This window comes from Macadamia integrifolia, unplaced genomic scaffold (genome assembly GCF_013358625.1).
Source record: "Macadamia integrifolia cultivar HAES 741 unplaced genomic scaffold, SCU_Mint_v3 scaffold2209, whole genome shotgun sequence".
In the NCBI taxonomy this organism is placed as follows: domain Eukaryota; kingdom Viridiplantae; phylum Streptophyta; class Magnoliopsida; order Proteales; family Proteaceae; genus Macadamia; species Macadamia integrifolia.
The window spans coordinates 40434-61468 of NW_024868570.1; the positions used below are offsets into that span (position 1 = coordinate 40434).

The 21035-nt window shown below is 39.6% G+C and overlaps 1 protein-coding gene across 3 annotated transcripts; it reads right to left on the reverse strand.

The window, feature by feature from the left end:
• Positions 1-268: 268 nt before the first annotated feature.
• LOC122066059 (protein STRUBBELIG-RECEPTOR FAMILY 8-like) lies at positions 269-19371 on the reverse strand. Of its 3 annotated transcripts, XM_042629884.1 has the most exons (17): positions 19043-19371; positions 18660-18792; positions 18446-18517; positions 18262-18327; positions 18096-18167; positions 17930-18001; positions 16744-16815; positions 16602-16667; positions 16463-16528; positions 16343-16368; positions 16049-16264; positions 10763-11013; positions 3443-3714; positions 3219-3354; positions 2210-2349; positions 1926-2082; positions 269-1128 (listed from the first exon to the last, which is right to left on the reverse strand). In XM_042629884.1, exons 1-17 carry the CDS (start codon positions 19137-19139, stop codon positions 976-978), a joined length of 2067 nt encoding a protein of 688 aa, XP_042485818.1. In that variant the 5' UTR covers positions 19140-19371; the 3' UTR covers positions 269-975. The 3 variants fall into 3 exon arrangements, with proteins under 3 accessions (XP_042485818.1, XP_042485817.1, XP_042485816.1); XM_042629883.1 differs by having other exon boundaries at positions 10763-10971; positions 16049-16368; XM_042629882.1 differs by having other exon boundaries at positions 16049-16368; positions 19043-19369.
• Positions 19372-21035: the final 1664 nt, after the last annotated feature.

Here is a 21035-nt window from a genome sequence, read left to right on the forward strand (position 1 = left end):
GCTCCATGGTGAGTACTACATCTCTCTCATTATCCAGTATTTCATCCTTGACCCCTTCTTATGAAGTCCCACTGGGAGCTAGTGCTTGCTATCCCAAAGCCCGTGGATCCTATCCGAAATCTTTGATGCTTCTTGTTCGCTTATTGAAGAAGGCCAATTGTTAGGCCCTAGTCATGTTCATTTTGCTTGCATTCAACAGTGGCTTGGTCCATCTTTATTTTGGGTGTGGGGCCTGAGGGTGGGGTGTTAAAAATAACCTTAATCTTAATTCAGCTTAACTTATCTTGAGGATAATCCCAATGAGAAAAAGCTCCTCAATTGGCTGTGAACGTACAGATTATTAGATTTGTTGTTTACTCTTCTATTGTAAAATTTGCAAATGACTCGAAAAACTACAGATTAACAACTCCCATGTCCGAGTAAAACAAATTAAGAGAACAAGGGAAAAACTTAAACTGACCTAACGCTCTATGTATGCAAAAGTAGATGAAGTTCTTCCCCAGGCCTGCACCCGCTCACAAGCCTCCAACATCAACCGTATAAATATGCCAATGAATCTTTCTTCCAGTTGATTGAGAAGCCGTTTAATTGTGATCAATAGCTTTACAAGCATTGGGAAGAAAAATGGTGAATAGGATTCCCTAGTTAAGGAATGTTCTGAGCCATGACCATGGCACAAACACTCGCTATAAATCCACCTCGATCTCCATTATTCAACTGTCTATGCTTGAATCAAACAAATAATCTCCTCGTTTGCTGCAAATCCAGAGAATACCCCGCCCAAAGGGGAGAGAGAGAGAGAGGAAAGGAACTTAAATATACACCTTCGTTTGCAGCTTGGAATAGAGCTTCCTCCCCTTCCATGCCTTGACTATGTTCTGCCTGTGTTCAATTGCATCTGCACTTTCTTTGCATTCTCATATTCATGATTCCAGATGTTTACTGTAACATGGTAATACTTCATTCCCAATATAACTAAAATGACATCTCAACGGCCTCATAATCTGGCATTCTGTGCATAAACCCTGATTCATCACTAGACCTTCTCTTAACCACACTTGCTCGTTGCATTAACCTAACCAGTGCTTGTACAACTTCTGACATGGGAGGCCGGAACTCTGGCTCTGGCTACAAAAACCAGATGGAAACCAGTATTAAGCATTAGAACCTTGACTCAAAACACCATTAGAAATAAAAATAACTCAAGGTTTGAAGCTTGAATAAATAACAATAGGGGAAGGATTAACAAATGAAAGTATATCAATGTCCACAGTAATGCAATTGTGTGACTGGATGTTTGCATGCACAATCCTAATACAACATTCTTACCATGGAGATGCTGCAATGCTCAATACAAATCAAACACAGCCTAAGTTCTAGTTATTAACCACATAACTTTTTCTTCCAAAACCAACACAGCCTAAGACACCCAAGGAACTTGATACTTTATTTTCAGTCCATGGCTCACATAAGACTAGAACCATTTTTTGAGAGATGAAGGCATAATGTAAAAGGGTCACAGTTCTGACATCTAAAGTCGTCATGTATTGTCAGTAAATATTGAAGCACCTCGCAAAGACGACGGAAGAATTGAGGGGTAACCGATGTAGGACTATTCACCCAACACACCCCCTCAGGGCCTCATGTGTAGGCAGGACAGAACTGTGTACACATGCACGGATAGAACAGATATAATATATGCCTCAACCAAATCTGCCTCGGACTACAGAACTGAGGGATTAATCTGCTACTCATTGATGGAAACAAGAAATGAATGAAATAGGATTACTTAATAGCATGCAAATTTGGTAGGGACCGAAAGCAGACCATCTCCCATTCATAAATATCAAATGGAAAATGTCTATACACAAGCATACCTTGAGAATGAAAAGTCTTCACTCAAATCATTTAAAAAAAAAGCATACCTGAACGCACAAGGCAATAATGTCAGCAAAACGTGAGAGAGATTTTGCGGGATACATGCCATTTAGCACTGGGTCAACCATTTTTGCCAAGGCATCAATGTCATGAAGTTGAGGAGTAGCCCATCTGACAAGAGACTGTTCCGATCTTACCCTTGAACTGAGAAAACAAACAATCAAGAAAGAAAAATAAGAGAGCAGATAGAGACCCCCCACTATCAAGGGATACGTGGAAGAATCCAGGCGAGCAAACAAATAAAGTCGATGACCTTCAGCACTGCATTTACCTGTCCAGTGGCTTCCGACCTGTCAAAAGCTCTAACATCACTACTCCAAAGCTATACACATCACTTTTGACAGTGTAAATTCCAGACATTGCAAATTCTGGAGCACTATACCCGAAGGAACCAATCATCTGAGTTGAAATCTGATAAATGCATAATGACGAATTTTAGAATAGAGCAACAACTCTTCGTAAAAAAACCCACCTCTAAAGAAAATGAAAACAGATGCAGATTTTATTTACACAACCCCCCCCCCCTAGAAAGTATTAAATTCCAGTGGTCAAAGAATGTCTCTCTCGGACTCATTGCAGACTGAGGTCTGATAGAAGAGGTGTTTTATTCTTTCTACCAACCTCTCTCCACGCTCATAGTTCATCATTGGCAATGTGGCTAACCTCTTCCAGACAAGCCAACATATGGGAATAAGAATCATTCTCCAAAACAAAACTTCCCTCACAACAGGAAGAATCAAACTAACCAACATGGTAAGGGTTCTAAGAACTCTCGGAATGGCCAAGAAGCACTAAGAGAGAGACTGTTTCCAGATAGACTTGATAACTTGCAATGTAAGAAGGGGGTAGTCACAAGTCACAACTCTGCCATCCTTGATGCAAAAAATACTCAGTTGAAAACATCATCTTCTAATGGTTCAACTAATAAATTATAATTACTGGAGAAGCAACCTACCATATCATGCTGAAACTCCCAAACTTTTCATTTATTTGCACCAATGACCCATCAAAGCTGCTTATTTGGAGAGAAATTTGGATTTTCATATACTAAAAGGAAAACTTGAAACCCCTGTGGCTGGATAAGTTCAACACTAGCACATTTTTTTAGTTCAGATCATCTAAGTTTCTTCCTAGAGAGGAAATATTATCCAACCAGACAATCTTTGTACCACACTTATCCAACGGTGCAGAGGTACACGTAGGTAGGTGGAGAACATGGTACTGATGGAACAAAGCATCTCTCAGCCATGGACAACAAGGTCTAGCACCATTTGTATTACCTGCCGCTCAGTGTTTGGTGTTAATGCTGCCAGTCCACAGTCAGACAAATGGGGGTTAAGCTCTTCATCAAGCAAAATATTTGCAGACTTGAGATTTCTATGCACAACAGAAGGTAAGCAAACTTCATGCAAGTACCTAGCAGAGAATTACAAGGGTCAATATTTGCAAATTGATTTAAATAGGAAAAAAAAATCTCATCAATCAAACACAAAGATAAACTTACTCTAGAGCCCTAGCAGTACCAAGTGCTACCCTAACACGACCATTCCACGAAAGCGTCTTACTGCTATCTTCAGAAAAGTGCAACATATCGTGCAAAGTCCCATTTCCAATATATTCATAAACAAGAAGGCGCTGACCATGCTCTGCACAATACCCCACAAGAGTTGTGATATTCTGGTGCCTTAGGCGTGACATGTTCAAAACAGCTTCAGGAAAATTATCTTCCTCCTGCAATGACAATGCTGCATTGTCGATCTTCTTTATGGCTAGAACCTAGTTGACAGATATATATTAGTCCGGATATCATCGTCACCAAAACCAGATCATGGTCAGAAAAAGAAGGGAACAATGTAAGTTCAATATAAAAAAAAAAACGTTTAGTAGTAGTAGTGACAGTGGAGTAATAATGAAATATAATCAGCTCAACAGGAAAGCAGGTTAACCTTTTTCTTATATTCTGTGGGGGTGGGGGTTGGGGTGGGGGAAAGATGGCAGAGGGTGCAGAGATGGTGGCTAAGTTTGGGATAGATATCAAACTTAAAATATGGCACCAAGCCCCCCCTTTCTTTGACCCAATCTCCAAAACTCAAGTTAGTTGATCCAGCAATTGCAACAACTCAAGCAGTGAACTGTTGTATTTATGTGTCCATCAAAACCAATTTAATAACTAATTTTTAATTTGAATTGATTTATTATGGGTGATTGGTTGTCATTAGGTTAGATCATAAATTGTTCGCAACAGCTTCCTCCATGTTCCTGTTCTCGCAACTCCCTTCGATTCTCAAGTGCTGCTTGTATTATTTTCAGTTTCTTCCTCTGACTCCAACTTCCATCTGCATGAACCAGGTAAGCTATTCAACAAAACAACCTGTATTTCCTCTGGAACTGGCAGACACGCACTCTCGAGTTGTATGTCTACAAGTCCATCCCAATCAAGCGATCGGAGAGGTGGATCTCCTCAGACATCCGATGGAGCAACAACATCAAAACGTCGATGCTGGTGAGGGAGGCCAACATGGACTTGGGGGTGGAGATCTTGCAGCAGGAATAGGTCTTCATCCATGTGGTCTCCTGCTTACAAATGTGTGAAAGATTTTCCAAAAACGGGTGTCCAAACATCCCAAATGTGTACTAAAGCACAAATGAGCAGAACACCAGAAGAAAACAAAACAGCACCACCATTTGCCCATTCTAACCCAGAAACCACTCTCATATTCTTAAATCTTTTTTACACAACTGTCTAAATCCGAACCCACTGCACATGTACTGGGCCTTGAGTGATGACCTCTGGACTTGGAGAGTGAGGGAGGAGAGCCCAAGCCCAAGAGGAAGAGGGAGAAGGGGAAATTACCAAAATAAAAAATCCGCTTACGAGAGAGAGATGGTTAAGGGGAAAAAAGGGGGAAGTAAAATATTGTTAGGTGGTTACAACGAATTGTTGTAACAACCTTAGTTACAAATAGATTTTTCCTTTCGGAAATCGGGAAAAAAAAACCATAATATATCTGGTCAGAGTTTTTTCCATCAAAAGTAAAATGAAGGGACTTAAAAGTTTCACAGCGGGACCCACTATTTTATGCCCAAAATATTTATAATAATGTTTCCCCACTTAATTCTACTTTTGGGCATTTACATTGAAATGAATGGAGCCTAAAAGAAAAGGGATTGTGGATAAGGCAAAAGTGCTTGGTGGTGATAGTTCTTAATGGTGATATGTGAATGGTAATGTATATACAGTTCACCTATAACTCTATAACTCTTTGAAAAATGTGAGTTTTTTTTTTCAAACATTCTCTTTTTTTTTTTTTTTTTTCTTTTTTTTTAAATAAAGTTTAATGTAGTTTTGCTCGTCACCACCTAATTTTTTCTTAATTAGTTGGTCATTCTTTTTATAGGATTTGAACTAGTTTTCTTCATAGCCACGCGGTTTTCCTGAAATATGGATTAATTCCAAACTAGGTTAATGTTGAATGGAGTAATGACTTGTGTCTAATATGACACCAGCCCTCTTTATTTATAACAATGGAGAGAAGGTTCTAGAGAATTACAAAGACCATTAAACCCCTTAGGGTCCGTTTGGTAACTGACACTTTCCCTAAAACCCATAAAACCCATTATTACAACACTCCCCATCAAATTGGTGAATAGATATCACATATGCCCAACTTGCAAATAATAGGATGAAACATCTTACTACTAAGACCTTTAGTAAATACATCAGCCAGTCATTCATTACTGGGAACAAAAGGCACAATGATAAGGCCCATATCCAGCTTCTTTTTGATGAAGTGTCAATCGATCTCCACATGCTTGGTTCGATCATGCCGGACAGGGTTGTGAACAATGCTAATGGCAAATTTGCTATCACAAAAGAGCTTCATAAGAAGGGTAGCAGGAACAGCCAAATCAGCGAGAAGACCATGAAGCCATAGGAGCTCACAAATGCCATGTGCCATAGCATGGAACTCTGCTTCAGCACTTGAACAGGCAACCACGGCTTGCTTCTTGCTACGCCATGTAACAAGGTTACCACCAATAAAGGTGCAATAACCAGTAATAGACCTGCAGTCATCAGGGGAACTTGCCCAATCCGCATCAGTGAAAGCCTTCATCCTAAGGTACCGGAGAATACACAGCACAACTTCCATGTGAGTCGAGTAGGGATCATGCATGTATTGAGTAACCAGGCTGACGGCAAATGCTATGTCAGAGCGTGTCTGAGAGAAATAGATCAATCACCCCACTAATCTCTGATATCTCCCCTTATCTATTGGATCACCTTCCTAGCTACTCAGGTGACCATTAGCTTCAATAGAAGTGTCTGCCAGCTTACACCCCAACATGCCTGTCTCAGAGAGAAGATCAAGCACATACTTCCGCTGAGACAAGTAGATCCCATGAGAAGACCTGACAACTTTAATGCCGAGGAAGTAACGAAATTGTCCTAGGTCTTTAATCTCGTATTCCTCACTCAAATATCTCTTAAGGCTAGAGATTTCTGCCAGATCATCACCAGTAACAACAATATCATCTATATAGACTATTAGGATAGCAATCTTCCCACCAAATCTTTTGATGAACAGAACGTGGTCGGCATTGCTTTGAGAGTAACCTGTAGCAACCATAGCCTTATGAAACGTCCGAATCAAGCACGAGGGGATTGCTTCAGCCCATACAGAGCACGCTTCAGCTTGCATACATTCCCTTGGGTTTTGGAGCAAGTGTACCCAGGAGGAATGTCCATATACACTTCCTCCTCAAGTTCCCCATGAAGGAAGGCATTCTTCATATCTAACTGCTAGAGATCCCAATCTAAATTGATGGCACAAGCCAAGATAACACGAATTGTGTTCATCTTAGCAATTGGAGCAAAAGTCTCCTGGTAGTCAATCCCATAAGTCTGTGTGAAGCCTTTGGCAACAAGTCTGGCCTTGTACCAATCCAGTGTAGCATCAACCTTCTGTTTTACTGTGAAGACCCATTTGCACCGAGCTGTCTTCTTTTGTGAGGGAAGACGCACCAGATCCCAAGTGTCATTCTTCTTCAAAGCCTGCATCTCTTCAACCATAGCTGCCTGCCATTGTGAGTCTGCACTCGCTTCCTGCCAAGTATGAGAAATGGACACAGAGGAAAGAGAAGACACAAAACTATAGTAGGAACGAGAGAGTGAGTCATAAGAAACAATTTTAGCAATAGAATGTAAATTACAAGACATAATGCCTTTACAAACAGCAAAAGGCAACTCAAGAGACTGATCAACAGAAGGAAAAGGAGAATTACCAAGGTCCAAGAGGACAAGATCAAGCTCGAGAGGAGACGACTGGCATGGTAGGATAGATGTTGGATGTGTAGTGATCTGAGTCTGCTTTCTACAACTATATACATGTATCTCTAGTCAAGGCACAGTAGAAGGAGTGTCACTCTCCCCCTGAAATATGGGATACTAGTAGGGACAGCAATTTCAAGAGACGGCGGCATTCTTTCACAATGGAAGGAGACTCTCCCTGAAGAGGTGTCACAGTGTAGTATGACACAGATTCATGAAAGACAACATCCATAGTCACAAACCAACGCCAAGTAGGAGGATGAAAATACTGATAGCCTTTCTGAGTAAGAGCATACCCTAGAAAAATGCATCAGAGACCACGAGGATCAAACTTTCCATGAGAATGATGATCGCGAGCATAGCAAACACTACCGAATACCTTCAGAGGAATAGGAAAAGCAACGGAACCTTGGAGAAGATCCAAAGAGGAGTAGAAGGCATGGACCCAAGAAGGTATTCGGTTGATAAGAAAGGCAACAATGAGAATTTCATTGCTCCAGCACTGGGGAGGAACATGCATCTCAAACATAAGAGAACGTGCTACGTCACAAAGGGTGGCGATTCTTCCGCTCAGCAACCCCATTCTGAGCCGGAGTATCCACACAACTAGTCTGATGAATCATCCCATGATCGGAAAGGTAAGCTTGAAAGGACCCTTCAAAATATTCCATGCCATTGTCGCTTCGAAGGATCTTAATGGTAGCACCGAACTGAGTCTGAACCATGCGGTGAAACTGCTGAAAACAATAGAAGATCTCGCCCTTGGTTCGCATCATATAAACTCAAGTAGTTCGAGAATAACAATCAATAAAAAAGACAAACCACCGATAACCATTGATAGACACATAACGGGATGGACCCCAAATATCAGAATGTATCAATGAAAAAGGAGTGGCACTTTTATTTCCAAAAACAGAATAAGTGATTCGAGTTTGTTTGGCCAAAACACATGCCTCACAAAAAAACTGACTCGAATTACAATTTTTAAAGGAAAAACTCTAGCCAAAGTTCCCAAAGGGGGATGTCTCAACCGACGATGTCACTACAATAACTCAGAGATGGGAAGTGACGTAGAAGATGTCTAAAGAACCTGACCAAAAACCAATGCCGAGTCATCATCAAGCAGATACAGACCACTATGTACTCTACCAGAGCCAATCGTTGCCCCTATCACCAGATCCTGAAAAACACAATGAGACAGGAAAAAGGTGATTTTGCAATTAAGACTGGAAGTAAGACTACTAAGCCCTTCCCCAGAATAGTGGAATAAGTCTCATCAGCCAATTTGACCTTACCATTATCAGGACAAGTAATGTACTGTGAAAAAAGAGACAAGCGGCCTATCATATGATCAAAAGCCCCAGCGTCTATAATCTAAGGGGTAGAAGGGACAGACCTAGTACGGCCACAAAAGGAGATACCTGACCCAGAAGGGGTGGAATAAGCAGAGCTCACAGTGGTAGGAGTAGGAGTTTAGACGTGTCAAAAGGAGCCGGAGGGCAGTAAGCTCATCAAATGATAGTGAGGCTATTGAGGAGCTACGAGCAGATTCAGAGTCGGGGCTCTTAGTATGGTTGGCCTGCCCAGAAGTACTGGCACAACCCTTCCCTCGCCCTTTTCTAGATGTATCAGTAGGACGACCATGAAACTTCTAGCAATGCTCCTTGGTGTGACGCTCCTTCCCACAGTAATCGCACTTCATTGGAGTTCTAGTAGAAGAGCCACCAGACTATGGGGCTGCACTAAGGGACTGAGTGCAAGAAACAAGTGCAGATCTCTCAGTAGGAGTGGCAGCTTGCTATGGAAGCATAGTGGTACATCGACTGTCCTCAAGTTGGATCACAGCATAGGCTTGATCTAAGGTAAGAAAGGGGTCACGATTCAAAACCTGGGACCGCAACTGATCAAACTCCATATTCAGACCTTCCTTCTGAAACTTGGTGACATCTTTAGTGGTGGAAGGAGTATACTCATAGAAATTCAACTCAGTCCACAGTGACCACAACTCATAGTAGTACTATGACAGAGAGTCCTCTCTGCCTCAGATCACAAGCCTTCTGGAGAAACTCAGAGACTTGAGCATCATTCCCTGCCTGGGAATAGATATCCTGGATAGACTTCCAGATCTTCGCAGCGGAGTCAAAAAGGAAATAGTCACACAAAAGTTGTGGCAACATGGAATTGACAAGGAAGGTCATAACCAGAGAGTTGGCACACTCCCACTTGTCAATCTTAGTACCGGTGGTCAGACGCTTCGTGGTTCCAATGAGGTAACCATAATAGTCACGGGACTTGATGGAGATGCAGACCGAGTGTGACTACATAAGGTAGTTTGTGCCATCAAGCTTGATAGCACAAAGAGGAAAGGTAGGAAGAGCTGTGGTGTCTCCGCCAGTAGAAGCAGATGAGATGGTAGACATGGTTGCTACTCAAGGGGACTGTGCAAATAGAAGAGACACTAGCCGAAGATAGAGAAAGCACCAAAATAACCAGAAAAAGCTAGAAACCCAAAAATTGATAAAGGGTAAAACCCTGAGAAAACGATTTAGGGGATAGCTCTAGAACAGAGACCTCAAACGAAAAAGTGGTCGGTATATACCACTACAAGGATAAAAGGCACCAATCGCAACAAACATCAAGACAATCGGAGCATTGAGCAAGAAAAAAAATCCTGGAAATGAAAAAAAAGTTCTCAGGGAGAAAACCCTGAAAAAATGATGAAAAAAATGTTCTGGGTCTCTCAGATCATTGTAGAAGAGAGTTTGAGAGTCCAGAGGAAGGATGGGTGGAGACTAAAAACCCTCTTGGTGGTTTAAGAAGCTCCCACCACGAGAGAGAAGTAGATGAAGAGAGAGAGGGAGGCACTGGAAGAGAGAGAGAGAAATGAGAAAGAGGCAAAGAGATGGAGAAGAGGGAGAGCCATTAGGGTTTCGGATCCTAAGGCTCTGATACCATGTTGAATGGGGTAATGACTTGTGTTTAATAAGACACCAGCCTTCTTTATTTATAACAATGGAGAGAAGGTTCTAGAAAATTACAAAGACCATTAAACCCCTTAGGGTCCTTTGGTAACTGACACTTTCCCTAAAACCCATTATTACAACACTTAATGCATCATCTAATGCATTTAAGAATTTTCATATATCCAGACTTTGATCTATGTTTATTGGATGCATTTGTTAAACATGCGCTATTGATTTATGTCTATTGATTTCATTTTCTATTTCAGACAAATTCGAGATTATGTTTTACTATTTTTTTACTGTCATTAATGCAATTTCTGTGTTAAAAAAGCTGCAATTTGGGAGCACATTTAGGAGTTGGTTTTTAAATTATTCTTTTTCTAACGTATCTATATTCCCCCCCGCCCCTCCCCCCCCCAACAAAGAATGGAAAATCCCAGGCTCTGGCCATGGTTTTTGGTCAATCAATTCCAGGACATACAAATGGATTCAAAGGCAAAGCTCAACGTCAGTGAAAGAAAATTCTAATTACCTTTCCATTAGGAAACTCTCCTCTGTAAACACGGCCAAGGGAACCTTCACCAATAAGGCATTCCTGGCTGAAGCTGTTTGTAGCTGTTTGAAGAGAAGCTATTGCATATGAAGTAGCAGTAGTAATAGGAGATTTCGCTCTCTTTCCAGATCCACTGCTCCCAGGTACTCTCTCACCCATCAACTTCTCCGGAGGTGAAGGTTTCAGATCTGTTACAACAGCCATACTTTTGACTCTTTGAGATTGCATCTCTGAATTGAATACAGTAAAAGATATGGAATGCGTCATGATAACATTTAAAATTATTTAAAAAAATAAGGACAAGAAGAGAAAGTGAAACTAAGGAGTGAAGATACACATGCCATTACACCTGTATTTTTAATGACAGGAACATTTGGAAAATAACTTGCAAAATATATAAGTCTAAAATGCAAATTACACAATAAAAATGATTCCAAGCCAAGGTCTGAAATGACATAGCAAACTATAACGAGCTGACTGCTTGTCTTGGATTTCTGGAATTACATACCCATGATAGACTAGGGTGTGTGAGTTCCCTGATGTAATTCTCTTGCAATTGCCACTTGGTGAACTGTTATGGCCTGCCTGTTTAGGGCTTCACACTTCTTTTTATTCATCAATATAGAACTAATTTTTGTTACTTCCCCACCCACCAAAAAAAAAAACACTAAAAAAAAAGAAAGAAAGAAAATATATGCAGATTACAAATAACAAGTAGCATTTTCACATAGAATACAGCACATATGTTATGACTGTTATGGCCTGCCTGTTTGGGGCTTCACACTTCGTTTTATTCATCAATATAAAATTAATTTTTGTTACTTCCCCCCCCAAAAAAAAAACACTAAAAAAAAAGAAAGAAAGAAAATATATGCAGATTACAAATAACAAGTAGCATTTTCACATAGAATACAGCACATATGCTACGACAAGTGTTCATTATTCAGAATAACATAAAATACTGTTTCGATTTTAAGAAGGAATGGGTTTATTTTTATTAAACTCCATCTTCATCCTGTGAGGATTCATGCATCCAATCCAACTCATTACCACAAGGCTTGGAAACTGACTCCGATGCAGAATTTCAGCAAGAAGAGAAGATGTGTCTGTTGTTTTGGGTTTGGTTCAGTTTCTTGGGTCAAACTGAAGTTCAAGATTGGGCCAAGTTAGAATTAATTTCAAATCCCCTACGGGTTATATGGTTCATGGGCTTAGCATTTGTGGGTTTACTAGCACAATGAGCCAATTCTATAAGCCCAAATATGAGGGATTTGAGGTCTATACAGGATTTAAGTGGTTAGTTTTTATATGTAGTAATATAGAAGCCTTCTACTTTGTTTTCTCTAGAACTCTCTTGCTTGTGCTTGAAGAGCTACTATTTCTTATATTGCTGCAAGGTTATAATAAAGGAGTACAGGATCATAGTATCCCACGATTTGAGAAATAATATAGCCTTGAGCATGCTGAGTTCTGTGAGACAGAGCATGGTTCTGTGGGATTCAGGACTTCTCTAATAAACCTTGGTGGAATGCAAAGATAGAATTTGTGGGATTCCTTCACCACAGTTAGGTGAGAGGCCTAACATATCTTCCACTTCTTCTCTTCTCTTCTCTTTCTTTAGTTGGTTATTGCAATCTAGTTAATATTCTTCAACTGATGTCTTTTTCAGACCTGATTCAATTCTGGTTCCAGATTCACATTCACCTAGAGATCTGTTATCTTCTCAAATCTTAATGGTTCTTACTAACAGCATTTACAGGTTTCCTTACTGTTTGCCTGTGCTGTTCTCAGATATTCCAGTTAGTTGAAGACCTAAAACTACAGCCACTATCGATCAGCCACTGCTACTGCATCTCTGAGTTTCTATTCTTGAGTCAACAGTTTTTTTCTAACTTCTTAACAGTTACAGCAGGTTGCCAATCTCAATTTCTAGATTGTTATTATTTTGCTTGACCTTCTAAATTCTTGAATTGGTTACTAATATTTTCAGTTACTATTTTCTGATCAGCCTTTGTTTCTAATTCCTTACTTCAGTTCTGCAGGTTTCTAAAATCAGTTTCTATTCTTAGGATGCTTTTATACTGATGAGGTTGTAATTTCTGAAACTAGTTACTAACCTATCAGATCCTAATTTTTTATTTGGCATAGCTTCTAATTCTGTGACAGTCCCACAACTTCAACTGCCTGTTTGGTTAGGACCAGGTTTTGACGATCTAACCCCATCCCCGTACTGTAATTTGACCGGAATATCACTCATCAGACTGGTTGATCTTGAGATATTTAAAACAATCACTTTTTCTGGTTTTATAATGTGCCCTGCAGTTTTAGGTTCTTTTGGAATCCTAACCTAAACCTTTAGAAGGTCTAGGATCCCACTAGATGTCCTTCCAACAAATAAGTCAATCCTCCAACCAATCAATCTTCAGACCATCTATTGGAGACAGCCAGAGAACATTCCATGCTTTCAATCCAGGTGCTAAACTAGAATGGACATCAGCCAAAAGATGACAACTATTTTCATTTTGCAGTTACCTGTCCCCTTGGTAACTTCACCAATCCAAAGGCACCAGACTGCTTGAATGGTGGGAATGACAGGTTACTGCATTAGTGGGCCACAACTCAGCCAGACCCTTGTCTCAACAGTGCAGGTCCTATGAAAGAGGTATTATTCCATGGCCCTTTCCATTCAGGCCCGGTTTTCCAGAAAATCAGGTCTTACCTGAGTATGTTACCAACTCGCAATTGTAATGTGCTCAAAATATTTAATAACATAATCATAACTGTACCATATTTCTGGTCAATTTGTTACATAAAATAAACAAGTATACTTTTCTTCCCTGGAAGGTATCCCACTATTTCTTTAAACTACAGGTAATGCAGCAGTCAGTCAAATATATATTCAACTGATAAAAGAAAAATTGGAAGGGGATTCATAGTCAGACACAAGACTTGCTTTAGTTTATTTCTACAAAGTTTAAAGAAGGACCACTGAATCTTAATTCTTATCACTGGACTTAAATGATCTAGTAGATTAGAAGTAGCCCTCACTAGTTAGCGATCCTTTTATTATATCAGCTACAGTGGATCAAAAAAAAAAAAAAGATTGGCTTCTCCTAGATATAGTGATATCGTATTGCATGAACTCATTACCATTATACTGATTCAAGCAATACAACTCAAATACTGAACAGCAGTAAAATTCTCAACCATTTATCAAACCTACTTTCTAAGATACTGATCTAAATATGATATTGCATAAACTCATACCAAGCATTCAACCTTCAAAGGTAACATGAGCTTCAAAGGGCCAAAATAATTTGGAAATTTTTTCAAGAATTTGCAAAGATGGAGAACAAGATTGCAAGCAACACTTATTTATCACATGATTCACATCTCCCTACTTCAAAGTGTCAACAACACAAATCTTGAATCACCCAATCAGTGCATGCTTAATAAACAAATGCCAGATCCTTTGACCTCAAACTTACTAGCACCTCTAACAAACCCACAGGAAGGCTTACTGATTGTGATTTCCATGACCAAAGTAAACAGTCACAATGTAGTATTGGCTTCAAATCCAACAAATGATAGACTAACAAAGTTGTAGCTGAATAAATATTGCAGCCTTGCAGAAACCATCGTGGGTAATTACCAATAAACACAACTTAATGATCTTCACTGGATTCTGAAAGCAACAATTGAGTTTGGCACCCCAAACTCTGCTCTTCAATGCAGTAAAGTGCGGGAAAAGAAATTTATGTGTCACCTCTAATGCCTCCTTTCACAAAATTTGTCATATTCGGTACTTTGGGTTGGCATTGGAAGTGTTGGTGGCAGTGGAATAGCTTAAGTCACTTCAATACTGAATTCCCACAATCACTTTAACATGAGCAGAAAAGTGGTAGCAATTCGCTAATTTTTTCCTACAATGTTTAATGCCACTCCAAACCGAGGAAGCTCTCAGAGTTACCTGGGGAAAGTTCTTAAAGAACCATAATATCTTCATCTAGCAGACACATCATTACCCACTGCCAAAATATCTAGTTTAGCATGTCAATGTGCCATCAATTCCCTTATTCAGATAATAGAATCATTCCTCTAAAGCACCAATCAAACCTTAGGCTAAGACCAGGATCCCCATAGCCATATGAAACTTGAAGAAGTTGAAATATCAACACCCAGTTCCAGTTTAAATCAATATAAAGTCTCTACCTGATTAGATACTTCACTTTCCAGTCCTTCCACAACAGATCCATGCTCCAAACCAAGGCAATTCTCTCCCTTAAGCTCTTAATCCTACAAATCTATTTCTATACCCATCTAAAACAATTCTTAACTAGAACATGCAGAAACTGTAAGCACATCAGTTAGACAATCCTGCATTCTGATCAGAAATTTATCAAATATAAGAAGAAAAAAAAATTCTCCATGGAAATAAATAAGACAATTAGGCCTGAATCTTTTCCTTCTCAATTTGCATTATCTTCACATGAACCATAAAGGTTAAAAATATATAAATTATTTTTTAACTCTCTGTATTATGGACAATATTCCAACTTTTTACCATCAATCAAGAGAACACTCTATTTAAAAATATCGGCAGAATTCAATAACAAGGACCGGCAGGTAATCAGAAACTGCGTCGTGGTGTAAGTGAAGAACAAAATTTTCATTCTTGTTCAATTGCTAATGCAATAATAGATTCCCAACTACAAATAAAATGACAAAAGAGAACAAGGAAATAAATGTTTTCTGTGCATGCTGTCACAGTTTACATCACCACCACAAAGTCCCAAGTAGACATCCCCAAACCCATAATATGTATGCAATCTATGATTCAAGAAGTTCCAAAAAGTTGCATGAGCTTAAGACCAAACAGCAAGGGATACCAGAAATATGGAATTGCTGAATTTTAAAAGGAAATGATATTTCATTCTGCTTGTTTGAATTACATGCTAATATTAGTAGCATGCCATTTAGACACTTACATTATGACCAAACAGCGCGGTGTACTAGATGTATGGAATGGCTAATTCAAAAGGAAATGATATTTCATTCTGTTTTTTTTTAATTAAATTCTAATATTAGTAGCACGCCATTTTGGCATTTACATAATCATCCAAAATTTACAGTAACAAAATCCTCCAACAGTCAATATCAAAGATTACATTCAAGAAATGAGAAGCAACACACATATCACACAAACAGACAAAGGCATGACAAACTGGCAACGCAATTAAAAAAAATTTAAAAAAAAGGGCCCACCTTTATCAGTCCCAGCTGAAGGAGTGCCAATAGAAGCCCGTGCACTACCATGCTTCCCAACTTTACCTTTTCGAAGGCAAAATACAATAGCAAGCAGCAGACAAAGAACGGCGAATACTGAACCAAGTATTATTCCCACAATTGTTCCTGTGTTTAAATCATTCTTCTTGTTTCCACTGTCTGGATGTGATGATTGGCCCTGGGTTGCAGGTGTACCTGGCCCAGAATGGTTACTATTATTATGTGACCTACGAGGAGGAGGTGAGGAATATGGTGGTGGAGGAGGAGCAGGACCATTATCAAAGGAATTTCCACCATATCTGTTTTGTTGTGCATGTGAAATAAAAAATAACGTAAAAGTTCAATATCAACAAACAAGTAGGATAAAAACAATAGAGCATGTTAATAGCTTACATAAAATTTGGAATTGAAATTAACTCCCGAGGAATCCAGCCACTGAAATGGTTGTCTGCAATATTTCTGTTGGAAATTGAGCATGTCGAAGTCAACAGCAGCAACAAACTAAAAGCCAAGTTAAACGATAAGAACTTACAGATTTGTCAGAGGCAGATCTACAAGAATATTAACTGAACCTGTCAACTGATTGTTCTGCATATAGCTGCCAAAAAAAAGAGTCATGAAAAGTGCAAACTATATAAACCAGATTTATCAAAGGTTAAATAGTAAGAACTCACAGAGTAGAAAGATTGGACAACGAACTGAAAGAATTTGGAAGATCTCCACTTAAGTTATTGAACGACAGATCTCTGAATTCACAAATAGTCAAAAGAAATACATGAACACAGTGGAACAATAAAAAGGAAAGGAATACAACAAAAACCTTAAAACTTAAGTAGCACTCAAAAAACCAAGATTATTTATTAAAATCTATACATAATATTTAGGGAGGCAAAAAATGTCATAAAAATATGGGTCAGGCATAGCAGACTACATCTCATACCATATCAATGGAATGAATACAAGGATTCAAAGAATAATTAGATGAGAAAAACAAAATAGCACAGCAACATTGTGGCTGCAAGTTTTTTAAGCAAACTCTGGCAAAGAGAAAGCTCTAATTGTTATAACATCTGACGCTGTCTAAGAAATAGAAGGAATTATTTCAAGAAGTACACAGACCCAGCTAAATTGGACAGTTTGTAAAAAACCCATACCCCATCTAGCAACTAATAAAATCTTGCTCCAATTGCATCAATTGCATGATCTTGAACTCGTTGGAAATTTATTGAATAAACTTTCTATTGCAGGTTTTAACCCGAAAAACTTAAGCCACTAGTAAAGTGCTGGGATAGCAACTCATGGAACACAATTTTGATTCCCCACCTTGTAAGCCTATCACAATATTGCCTTCTTAGTTTTGAATTTCATCCACATCATACATCCATAAAGTAATAGTATACATACACGAAAATGGTCCTATTTTGTCAGATAGATGCAGAATTCATTGGATGTTTCTTTACTTTGATTCTTGCATATACCACTCCGAAGACGGCGTCTCATCCAACAGAACAGACTGCTCGGAATGTGGATCTAAAATACAAGGGCCAGAAGCAGTCATCGTATCATGCTGGACACCTAGTGACGGATTGTAAAGTATAAACACTAGCCTAAGGCGAAGCAGAAAATATAATAATAATAATATTAGTACACATTCACAGGCTTGAGTCTGAAGGCAGTCACTTAGTGTAAAAAATGCCAAAGGTTAGGAGCAGTTCTTTTCCACCCCTCCTGCCCATGTTGCCAACCCCTCTCCCCCATTTTCCCATGGACTAGAGTAATTAACAGTGTTACCATAAGAAATATTTAAAAGGAAAAATGAATACAGTTTCAATTATCAAGTGGAAGAGCCAAATGTCTTACAAGACCGAGAGCCCCTGTAGCTTTGCAAAAATATCTCCCATTGACTGGGAGATCGAGTTGTGGCTAAGATTCCTAAACCAAAGAACCACAATTGTATAAGAGTCTGAAACTAAGTGAATATAACTAGATGAACAAAGCACTATAACAACACAAGCAGTTCACTCACAAGTAATTGAGGGCAATCATGTTTGAAATGGAATAAGGAAGATTCCCGCTGAAGTTGTTACTTGCAAGATTTCTGCGTTTGATAATGAAGAAACATTAGCACATCAAAACTCTGAAATAACAGCTAATAAGCAATAAAATACCGAAAGAAGTAGATCAAACATTACAAGCTTGTGAGATTTGGCGGTAATTGATAAGGAATGGAATCGTGAATATTGTTGTCGCTCAAATCCCTAGAAACAAATTTAAAAAAATAATAATAATAATAAGAAAATATTTAGGTAAAATAAAAAATTTCAATCTCACAATTAGAGAATGCGGGGAAAGAAAACAGAGAATCAATTAGCTCACAGTGTTCTAAGTGACAAAAGGTCCGAAAGCATGTATCCCATGGTCCCGCTGAGTCCTAACCCAGGAACAACACTGTTGCAGTAACACAGCGCCAACAAAGATTAGCATTGATCACATCAATGAGCTAAAAACAAAAATATAAGAAAAGATAGTGAAGTGGAGGGATGTAATGAAATCCAATCAACCCAAACTCATATCACGAATGCATACGTACACGGCCACAACACCAGACCCCTCGCAAGTTACTCCTTTCCATGATTCTCCACATGGATCGCCACCATTGGACTTCCACCCGGTAAGCTGAGAAGGACTGTTCAACGAGGAGTACAAAACCTGAAGAGCTTGAACTGCAAATCAAAGAGCAGTTCTCAGTAACTAAACAAGAAAATGCATCAAATGATCTAGAAAAAGAGGGGAAAATCCGAGATCCACAGAGCGTGTCTCATTCCCAAACTTCCTTTCGCATAAACCTCCTTTCAATCAGGAACCCTGAGATTCCACCTTCTACTAATGCCACTTAATATTCGACGATACGTAAAATAATCGATGAAAATCTCGATAAAGCTACATGATCCTACGAAATTTGTAACACATTACCATCAGATGCATCAGTCGCAGCAAGAACGATAGGTAGAGTAACAAAAATGGCGTAAACCGCAAAGGCAGTAGCAGAATCAACTCTGTTCAGCCCCATTCTATTCCGCAGAGCTCTATACTTGAAACTCTATCAGTTCAACATTCATGCAAGACTGCCATGGAAACAAAATTGAAATGAGAAGCTGAGACAACACGAATCAGCTCTGGTTTTCTCCTCCATTAAAGACTCACAAGAAGGAAGAAAGGAGATTCAAAGTAGAGAGAGAATGAGAGAGAGTGAGAGTTTATGTCGGCAAAAGTAGAAAGAAATAGTAAAAAACGGTAGAAATAGTAAATAAAGGGAAATGGGAAGGGAGACTCGTAGTAAGCAAGGTATATTATATACTATATAGTATAGATTATTGACTCTTTCTCTCTCTTTCTCTCTCTCTAGTCTCTTTGCAAATATCGCCCGAAGGTTCTGAATTCGAACTTTCGAAGCGTAGGAGTATTTGAAGTGTGAGTTGAAAGTACGTAAATATCCTTAGACAAGTTTTTTAATTACATCGAAGCCATTATTCCTGTAATTTGACGGTGACCGGTGAAGAATGAACGACTGGAAGCCACGTGGCACTCTATACAGTTTCCATGTTCCACAAAAAGACAAATTCGGAAGTCCATTCTCTTCTATACCTCTGTGTCATTGGTAAAGGACTGAGGAGTTTTTTCGTTGTTTGTGCCATATCGTGGATTCCTTGGTTGACTTCACGTCGCATGTTCTCTTTGGACCTTTTACTGGTGACAGGAAACGTTTAGGCCCCCTTTAGCTGCTGGTTGTGTACTGTATTTTCATCAGAAATAAAGATGAGAGTGACGAGTTGTGCACCCATGAGGGGATGAAAGTTCCATCCTTCTTATGCATGGAAGGTTACAAATTATTGGTTACGAAAGACATGGACATGTTGCATTTCTTGATTAGGTTCCATCTTAAAGTGTGACAGTGACGGAAATTTGGACGGGATTTCATCTTTAAAGTGTAATAGTGATGGAAACTTGGACGAGATTTTGAATTGGTCCATATCGATTTTAATGGGATTGGGATCCACTTCAACAACCCTTTCTTCAACGGTGTTTTTTCAATCAAGAGACATGGAAGTTTGGGATTGTGTGTCGACTATCTAGAACAAGATGCCTTAAATATAGAACTATGTGAGAGACTTGAGGGAGATAAGAACACGTGATATCCAAAGGAAGAACATATGTTGCCCACTTAATAGAGGCTATAAGGATTCTAATTACGCAAACCATGTGAGGAGAAGATACCCAAATAGGGAATATTCTATACAGGGGAAATAGCACGTATCCGAGTAGGACTCGAGAAGGGAAAAAGGCGAACCCGAGGAGGACTCCCAAAAGGGATACCCTAGACCCTAAGCACTATAAGAGAGGGCCCGAAAGGAGGAGAGAGGTAGGTCAACACACCATTACTCTTGTAAAAATACTATTCCATCGGTCTCTAACTTGGGCGTCGGAGGACTAACCCCGGGGATACCTCCTGGCCTCTGCCTTCTGTCCTTGTGCAGCTTTAGCTCCTTTGGCGGATTATCAGCGGTAACAGATTGGTGTTGTCCGTGGGAACGACAATAATGGTGGGGAGAACCTACAATCGTAAAAAAATAAAATCAGCGCCGAATATAAATATGAATGAGGGAGAACCTTCGGGAGGGCTCCCTTCCTCGAAAGACATCAGGGAAGAACAGGGAAACAGCGATTGGGAAGGTTCCATGAGGGATCAGCGCTCGGTCGAACATCCGGTGCGCAGGGATAGCGATCCTCCCCCTCCCAGGGCGCAGGAATATGTGACGAGGGAGCAGTTCGACGCCCTTCAGGAGAAGTATGACCGAATGGCCGAGACAATGAAAGAGGTCTCCAAAGCCATCTCTCATAAGACCGGTGGAGCAGCGCAAGGCTTCCAGGTCTAGCCAGAGCGACCGTAAGACGAGGACTGGAGTAG